Raw genomic sequence first — 9,282 nt, 5'->3', positions numbered from 1 at the left:
ATCTCTAAAATTTTACAGGTGTCATTGGGTTAATTTTTAAATATTTATTTTCATTTTTATGCCAGCTGTCACCTAGTGGAGAGACCAAAGGCAGCCTACAGATTATTTAAAAACAGCAGCTAGAAAAACAGTAAGTTATTACATTAAATTGCTGGTTGGCTCAGTGGTTGAGGTGTCTAGCTACAGAGGCAGGGCTGGGAGTTCAATCCCCAGTATGCCTCCTTGGTGGGCTGGATTTTTATGATCCAGGTAAGGCCGCATCTAGAGTATTGCATACAGTTCTGGTCACCACACCTCAAAAAAGACAGAGTGGAACTGGAAAAGGTGCAGTAGAGAGCGGCTTCAAATGATGACTGGGCTGAGGTATCTCCCTTATGATGAAAGGCTACAGCGTTAGGGCCTCTAGTCTAGAGAAAAGGTGCCTGAGGGGGGACATGATTGAAATGTATAAAACTATGCAGGGGATGGATGAAATGGATAGAGAGAAGCTCTTTTCCCTCTCACACAATACCAGAACCAGGGAACATTAACTCAAATTGAGTATTGAGAGAGAACAGACAAAAGAAAATATGTCTTCACCCACCATGTTATGTCTGTGGAACTCCTTGCCGCAGGATGTGGTGATGGCATCTGGCCTAGATGCCTTTCAAAGGATATGGGACGAATTTCTGGAGGAAAGTCCATTGCAGGTTATAAGCCATTATGAGGATATATCTCCAGGATTCAAAGGAAGGGACCTCCAAATGCCAGATGCAAGGGAGGTATATCAGGAGCCAGGTATCTCGTTGTTTCATGTGCTCCCACAGGCATCTGATGGGGCCACTGTGAGATACAGGAAGCTGGACTAGATGGGCCCTTGGCCTGATCCAGCAGGGCTGTTCTTACGTTCTTATCCATAAGGTCTACTTCAGCTCTGTAGGTCTAAGACTATAAAATTAAAACAATTAGTTTCGAGCAACTAAAAACACCTTATCACTAAAACACATATAAGAATAACCACAATCGTAGCATGCAGTATCCCAAAGTCAAAACTCTTCATTGTCCAATTCAGTTGTGAAAAGCCTGACAGATGTGAGAGAAGGGGCTAACCTAGCTCCCCATGGGCTTTCCATAACTTGAGAACACCCGCTGGAAAGGACAACCTCATACTTTCTCTGGAAACGTGTTTGTGAGGTGGCAGGGGAGAGAGAAGGCCTTCCCTGAAGATCTTAAGAGTGGGGCAGCTCATATTGGAGGATACGGTCCTTCAGATAGCCTGGACCCAAGCCACATAAGATTGTCACAGCAAAACCAACCAAGAGTCTTGTATCGTTTGCCATGGTTCAACCCTTATATTTAGCCAGAGGTACCCATGGCCCATAAAAGATCGGATTCCCAGTTCCTGAGAGTCCCAGTTGGCCTGGCCAGTCGGGATGACACACAATGGGATTAATAATTCATCAACATCTGGAAAGCCACAGATTCCATAGCCCTGCTTGAGAGACAGATTTATTGTAAAGTTTAATATGCGACAAGATTCTTATCTCTGTAGACAGCGTCAGCAATGTTCTCATAGCTAGCTAGCACATCCAGTCTGGTGTCATCATAACAGTCGTCAGCAGCTTTGAACCCATGCCCTTCATAACAAGTGAAAGCAGTGTAATGTCTGTTTGCAGAACTATATATTTTTTAAAAATGTAAACTATCTTGTAGGGATGGGACAGCTGGACACTAAGCATTCACACCGTACTTTTTGCACTCTGGTTGAGAAATGTGAAGGGCACTCAGTTTCTCACTCATTGGTGGGTTTCTTTCCCATGGTAGGTGCCATATTTTGAACATATATTATAGCAGGAACAAGGAACCTGTTTTTTTGTTTTGTTTTTGTTTTTTGCTAGTTCCCATCATCCCTAACCACTGGCCATCCTGGCTGGCATGATAGGGGTTGAAGTCTTACAATACTTGGAGGGTCATAGGTTTCCTAGCCCCGTTACAGCTTTACCACTCAACTCTCACAATAAGGATTGATTTCTAAAAAGGATGTTGGCTTTTCGGCGCCAGGCAAAGACCTTTCTGTTTAGCCAGCATTTTAATTAGATAGTGTCCTTTAGCTGCTATGAGCAGCAGGATTCATTAATATCAATGATAAATTGACTGTTTTAATATAGGGTATTATAATATTGCCTATTTTAAATGGTTTTAATGTTTTCTAAAGTTTTAATCATCATCGAAGCAACCAACATGAATTTGACCAACATGAATTTGACCAACATGAATTTGACCCAACTCTGGGAGACAGTGGAAGACAGGAGGACCTGGCGTGCTCTGGTCCATGGGGTCACGAAGAGTCGGACACGACTTAACGACTAAACAACAAAAACATTTTAATATTGTTGTACACCGCTCAGAGACCATTGGAAATAATGCGGCTAAAAAAATCTTGTAAATAATAATGTTATGTCAAGGAGGGATTTAGAAAATACAGCCAAGGAATGAAAATTGTATCTTCAAGCTTCAGCTAGAACCAGATCTTATGGCAACAGAGAAATAAAGGTGAGGGAAACTTGGAGACAAAAATAAAATGCCTAGGCCCGATTTTAAGTACAGTATGTCCTCGAACATGATTTCCAGAAATGAGAAGTGAAACAGTTCTTCAATCATCTCAAGTGTCAAAATCAGTAGATGGGGCAGAGTAGTACAGATTCACACTGTTTCCTGAAGGATCATCTTCCTTCAGATCCACTGGTCCAGTGGTTCTTAACCTTGGGTTACTCAGGTGTTTTTGGAATGCAACTCCCAGAAGCCTTCACCACAAGCTGTGCTGGCTGGGGTTTCTGGGAGTTGCAGTTCAAAAGCACCTGAGTAACCCAAGGTCAAGAACCACTGCAAGGTCTCCTTCAGAGACTCTCCTCTGAGTGCACCCCTTGGGTTAACTTCTGGTTCGCTCTGTGTGTGTGTGCTGAAACAGCCTTTTCCGCAGGACACCTGAGCAATGTAATATGTACCTCTAGTGAGAGGTACGTCATGCTTATGCTGATACAATTCTGCAGCCATCAGAAAAACCTCATTTTGGCTTTTCAATCTGCCTCTTATCTTTTCTTAAAATATACATTTCCACTTATGAAATTCATGTTTAATTTGCTTGCATTTAATCTTAGCTGCCAACCGTCCTGAGAACACTGTGAGAGCACGGCAGAGGCGTGTTTTAAATACGTAAAGCTTAAAAGGTAGCCACTCTCAAACCATTTCCTCAGGTACAGAGGTAAACACCCACACGCATGCGCCTCCTCTCAGACTGTGGCGCAAGCATTCTCGCGCGCACATTAAACTACAACCTCCAGAATGTCCCGCTTCTTTTCCTCCTCCCCTTGCGCCTTGATTGGCCAATTGGCATTCGTGGAAGGGTGGGTGTGGTTTCTTGCAGAGCCCGGACGTGGCTCGGCTTGGTCCCTCTCGGTGGCTGGCGAGGCGGCAGGAGGATGGCGGTGCCCGGCTGGGAGCGCGCCGCCCGGATCCTGCTCTGCGCCGCGGGCTTGGCGCTGTCTGTTTACGCCTTCCACGTGGAGACCTCCAAGGAGCGGGACGCCTCCTACCAGGCCATGTGCGACATCAACGCGGCCATCAGCTGCTCCCGCGTCTTCACCTCCAGGTGGGTGGGAGCCCCGGTGCCTGCTGCTGTCATAGGGGGAGTGGGTGGGTTTTTTTAAAGCCCCCCACCTCTGACATACACGCCCCATATTTGCACCATGGAGGGAGCAGGACGTACCTGCGCACTTTTGCTCCCCTGCCTACAGTTGCCTATCAGAGAGGAGATCTGAACTTGCATCTTCCCCATCCAAAGCTGATCTTTTCTGCAGGGCTTGCCCAAAAAATGTTGCTCAAGAAGCCCCCCCCCCGTGCACTTCCGAATCTTGCTTGCCTTTCGGCACAAGGGAGAAAGGAGTCTCTTGCAGAGAGTAAAAGTGAGGCAATGGGGTCAAGTGGCAAGAGGTTTCAGAATCTTCTACAAATATTAGGAAAAGACCGTTGGGGGTTATTGACCTTCCTGTTATTTGAGTGAGGAAAGTGAGAGGGAGAGACCTCCTGGCCTTTGTAAACACCAGAAGTGACATGGTTTGTCTCTGCTAAAGCGCTGTAACTAACTAAAATGGGTAAGATGATGGTGTGTTTAATCCTGGGAAGATATATGCTTTACCACTGACCTTTTAGCCCCTTTGTGTGACCCATGGCAGTAAATCCAGCAGATTGTCTGGGACCTAGTGGGATGGGGAATGTATGATCCAACTACATGGTTGTTGTTGTTTTTGGACTTCAACTCCCATAATCCTTCATTATTGGCTATGTGGGTTGAGACTGATGACTATGTGTAGTCCAGTAAAATCTGGAGAGGCCTTAGATCCTTACTCCTGCCTTAGGCAATCCAAAATTGCTATAATGTGGGAATGGTAGATGGAAAATGCTTTGAGTGGTTACCAATAATACTTTAGAAATAAGTCTTGTGGGAAATAGTAAGACTAGACTCCTGTCAGGGGGAAAAGAATACATGCCCTAGTGATGTTCCAGAAAGATGTGGGACAGCTCTTAAAGGGGAAGGATGGACTCTTCTAAGTGGAAACAAGCGGATGCAGGTCTTTTTTTCCTGATCTAAATCAAGCCCTTAGCTAGACTTGTACCATATCTATATGCTACTGTGGACAGGGTCTTAATGGTATGTTCTTCGACCTGTCTGTCTCAATCCTATCTTTTAGGTGGGGTCGTGGTTTTGGTTTGGTGGCAGGCCTCTTGGGACCTCACAGTGTGTTCAACCAACCTAATAGCATTTTTGGGATTGCATTCTACCTTTTGCAAATACTTCTTGGTAAGTGATACATATATTCTTCATCCCAAAGAAGAACAATAAAATAAAGTAGTATACCAACTCAGCCTGTTATTTCAAAGCAAAATAAGTGCGGTTTAAAACTGAACATGCTTTGGCAAATGAAAAATATACAAAAAAGTACAATGTTGGCATCAGATATATTTCTTTCAGAAAGGCATTCCAGAGCAGGGAGCTACAGTAGAAAAGGCCCACTCTTATGTAGACAAAAATGTGTTTCTTTTACATAAGGAATTCAAAGAAGAATTGAATTGAGTTTGGTAGCAAATGAACAATTTACATGTACATTTAACAGAATGCAGTTTATGTGCAGTTAGTTACATGTGGTGTGTGTGTCATTGCAGCGAGGGTGGGGAACCTCAGGCTGTAGGGCCAACGCCTGCCTTCGTGAAGTCCAGTTTTGGATCTCATCTATTGTAACCAGGAATTTGAAAAGGAACAAAAGTGGGGAGGGCTGAGAAAGTAGGGTGGAACTCCCTTCTTGGAGGAAAAGGCAGATAGGAACTCTGTAGAGAAATGTTTTTCAGACAATTTTAATTATAAAAATTGGGAATTCTTAGTTGGGATGGGGCAGGCAAGAAGTCGAAAGCTGGTTCTTCTTTTGAGTTTAATTCAAATAATTTGCACTTCTGCAGTTGATCACAAGATAACCCAGACCACTTGTTTCTCACAGGCTTCTCCAACAGCAGTCTGGCAGCCATTACTCTGTTGGGCTCTTCCGTAGTCTCCATCGCTGGCTCGCTCTACCTGGCCTACATCCTCTTCTTTGTGCTCCATGACTTCTGTGTGATTTGCGTTACTACATACGTCCTTAACTTTGCCCTCCTGTTTCTCAACTACAAGCGACTGGGCTACCTCAACCAGACCTGGCAGCACCACAAGGCCAAGGCCAAGAGGAAATGAGTATGATGGCTCCTTAAACTGGAAAGTTCTGTGAGGATAAAACTTCATCTCGCCTACCTCATAGGTATTTCTATGAGCAACGCCCTTTCATATAATGTTAGTACACGTATTTAGCCTGGGAACCATCTCCATCCCTTAGATAAATGAGATCAGATTGTTCAACATTCCATTTGTCTAACCAAATTAGGACCCTGGTGTCTGTTCTGGAACTCTAATGCTTGCCATATTTGGTTATGCAGACCTAAAGAGATGTAATCATATCTCATTTTTTAAAAAAAATATATAAAGCTTATTTTTATAGTTCTTTGCATAGCTCCTTTCCAAAACTTGTTTAAACAAACCAGTTTGTACTATTGCTCTTCCTAATAACTTTTTTAAAATATTGAAGAAGTGGCACTAAGGGCTGTTAATGGCTGTTTTTAATTGTGGTGGTAGGTGTGCTCTGCTTGCAACAGGAAGGCATTCTGGAACACACCCTAAAAAGCATGGATACAGACAAAATAGATGTTTTGTATTCCAGTAGTAAGTACAATGATGGTATAGTTCCTCCTGGTTAACCACCATATTTTGAGGCTTACTTGCATGGTTGATATTTTCCATCATCAATGACTGTTTTATACATGATCCAGACATGTAAAGTAAGCTGAGGCACACTGCCTTACACAACAGAGTGCAGTTAACCTTTAAAAAGGTTGCAGATAGTATTAGTTTTTTTTAATGAATAAAAATGCTAGACATTTCAGAGAAATTAAAAATAACTTAAACCTGCTCCATGGTTCAATTATTTAATTTAGCATTATTATTTTTTAGCACTACACTAAGATGGGCATCTGGATTTTGTGCCTCAAGCCACCAGAATGGGCCTTGACCTGTCTCTCACCTTCACAACAGACATCTGTTCACCACATAAATCTATTTTCACCCCTCTCCAAAGTTCGGCACCCATTTCAGAGATATTAAGCCAACAAGCAGGTCTGAGATTTAGTTCGTACACTTTAGTTATCTGTGTAGGAGGAGTAGGCAGCCTAGTGTTATCCAGGTATTTTGGATGAAAATTCTTATCAGTCCTAGCCAGGTTGGGCAATGGTTATAGAGAGAGCAATCATAATGGGAAATACTTAGGTGCTGTGCTATGCTGCCTGCCCTTTAAATCCCAAAGTGAAGGATAAGAAACAACTGTGATTGCCACTCTTTCTAGTTGTAATTATGGATATTATTCCCTATGATCTCAGCCAGTGGCAGGGGACACTATGCAGCCACCAAAGCATTGGGCCAAAAAATTGAGGGTTTAAAAAATATTTTACGTGCCAATAAAGATATAATTTATTCAGTCACTATGTGGTTGAATAGAAGCAAAAGTTCAGAAGGCAAAGAACATACTGTGTTTATGAATGTTCTGTCAGATGCCATCCTTGAAAAGTCATTCTTTTCTGTGTGGAAGAGAGAAGGGAATACTGTCTTCTAGAATTGTGTTCTGGTGCTGCCCCCCCCCCCACAACTGCTTCCCAGTTTATCAAGACCACTTTTTAAAGATCAAAAGGTTTCTGCTTGAGCTAACCGATACACTTGAAGTGGTCCCAGCAGAAAGAAGAACCTCTCTACCAAAGGAGTGTTAAACCCGAAATAAATATCTTGAGAAAGCAACGACTAGCGTTTTGTTTCTTAATGAGCACCATTTCATGTTTTCAGGAGGAAACAGTTACTTGATCTTTATGCTCTTAAGACATTGTCAAGAGAAATGTATATTTGCAGCAGTCAGATGTACAAGTTAACCAAAGAGTTTATTATTAAACCTTCTTGTGGCATATTCTTTCCCCTGTTCCTAAAAATGAAACATTGACCCATCCATCTGACTGCTGTTGTAAACAGGTTGCTTGATCTGAACCATCAGCACAGTACAGATCTCCATAGACATTAGGGGTGGTACGGTGAGAATATTAAGTTGAAGAGGACTTAATTGTACAGGTAAAGGTTCCCCTTGACATTTTAGTCAGTTGTGTTTGACTCTAGGGGGCGGTGCTCATCCCCGTTTCCAAGCTGTAGAGCCAGCGTTTGTCCGAAGACAGTTTCCGTTGTCACGTGGCCAGCGCGACTTAGATGCGGAACGCTGTTTACCTTCCCACCGAGATGGTACCTATTTATCTACTCGCATTTACATGCTTTCGAACTGCTAGGTTGGCAAGGAGCTGGGACAACGCGATGGGAGCTCACTCCATCGCGTGGATTCGATCTTACAACTGCTGGTCTTCTGACCCTGCAGCACACAGAGGCTTCTGCGGTTTAGCCCACAGCGCCACCACGTCCCTTAATTGTACATGTATTGGCCAAAACCAGTCAATTTTGGGATAGAGTTATTATTGAGTCTCTCTTGATAAAACTTGAGCCACATTCCATCCACAGAGATAGTAGCATTACTTTTAATGCTTGCTGGAAGCCTTTGTTTTGTAAACTATAGATTTGGCAGGTTGCCCTTATAGAATGCTGACCAACACAGAGGACTGGCTCTTCAATGTTAATCTGCCTGGTTCCCCCCCCCCCCCAAATGTCTACCCAATTGGTTTTGATGGTATCTGGAGGGATTTAAGATTAGCTTTGCTTGAGTTGATATTGTTTGAGTTGCTTTGATGAAGATGGCGCAAGATATTGCCATTGAAAGTGCGGACTATTTTAACAATAAAATGAACTGGCATGACTGTGAGCTGTTTACACAAAGTGTTCATCATGAAAGACAGATTCTAAATATTTTTCCTTATATACATAGGATGCAATGAGCAGTCCTGCCCTTGGGTGACCAAAGACTAATTGGCACACAGAGTGTCCTAATTAGGTGGGATGGGCTTACAATGCTGCCTCGCAAGATGATTTTAATTCATTCCATGGAAATCACTGTCTTGGGAAAACATCTTGTGAAATCCAGTTTTCCATTGGAATGCATTGAAATCTATTTAATGCCTTCCAATTGGGGAAAAAATCACTATCTTGTGAAAATTATCCATAGAAGACATCATCTTGCAAAACACAGTTGCCCATAACATCTTGGGGGAAAAGCAATCCCCTCACCTGCACTGCCTTTGAAAACTCAAAGGGTCTCAGATGGCCTTCCCCCTCTTTCCAGCAACAAAGAAAAGATAAAAGGAATCAAAGCAGCCCCTTGGCTCCTGATAATGGTAATTCCATTTGCCCTGATTCTTTACCACAGAGGGGGAAAAAAGAATAGAATATAAAACATCATCAGGATTTGCCTACCTATAACATAGGTCCTAATGAGAAAACAGAAATGAAAAAGAACTTAGAAAAAGCAGAGTTAATCACAAAAGGGATCTCTCATTAATATAAACTATGCAACTGAGTTCCTTTTATTTGAGGAAATCACAGGAGTCAGCAGCATATCCCAAGTACAATAGATGAGGCTCCACTTGAGAAAACCACTTCTGTGATATGCTATTTCCCTTACAAAGTATAAGTTGGAATACCCCTTGCATCTCCTACCCCATTCTGTCCCCTAACCCCCCAAGTCATGGTGA

At 42.9% G+C, this 9,282-nt stretch overlaps 1 protein-coding gene across 1 annotated transcript; it reads left to right on the top strand.

The window, feature by feature from the left end:
* The first annotated feature begins 3,386 nt into the window (after positions 1-3,386).
* On the top strand, positions 3,387-7,402 carry VKORC1 (vitamin K epoxide reductase complex subunit 1). Its single transcript, XM_020807305.3, has 3 exons — positions 3,387-3,628; positions 4,728-4,837; positions 5,529-7,402. Exons 1-3 carry the CDS (start codon positions 3,459-3,461, stop codon positions 5,756-5,758), a joined length of 510 nt encoding a protein of 169 aa, XP_020662964.3. The 5' UTR covers positions 3,387-3,458; the 3' UTR covers positions 5,759-7,402.
* Positions 7,403-9,282: the final 1,880 nt, after the last annotated feature.

This window comes from Pogona vitticeps, chromosome 6, assembly GCF_051106095.1.
Source record: "Pogona vitticeps strain Pit_001003342236 chromosome 6, PviZW2.1, whole genome shotgun sequence".
Classification (NCBI taxonomy): domain Eukaryota; kingdom Metazoa; phylum Chordata; class Lepidosauria; order Squamata; family Agamidae; genus Pogona; species Pogona vitticeps.
The sequence above is the reverse complement of the archived record's forward strand: the minus strand, read 5'-3'. Positions and strand labels throughout refer to the sequence as shown.

Excerpts from the sequence above, each read along its gene's own strand:
- VKORC1 (XM_020807305.3), top strand. The coding sequence starts at position 3,459 with ATGGCGGTGCCCGGCTGGGAGCGCGCCGCCCGGATCCTGCTCTGCGCC. Across the intron at positions 3,629-4,727 it reads TCCCGCGTCTTCACCTCCAG|GTGGGGTCGTGGTTTTGGTT; the intron begins GTGGGTGGGAGC and ends CCTATCTTTTAG. Across the intron at positions 4,838-5,528 it reads CCTTTTGCAAATACTTCTTG|GCTTCTCCAACAGCAGTCTG; the intron begins GTAAGTGATACA and ends TGTTTCTCACAG.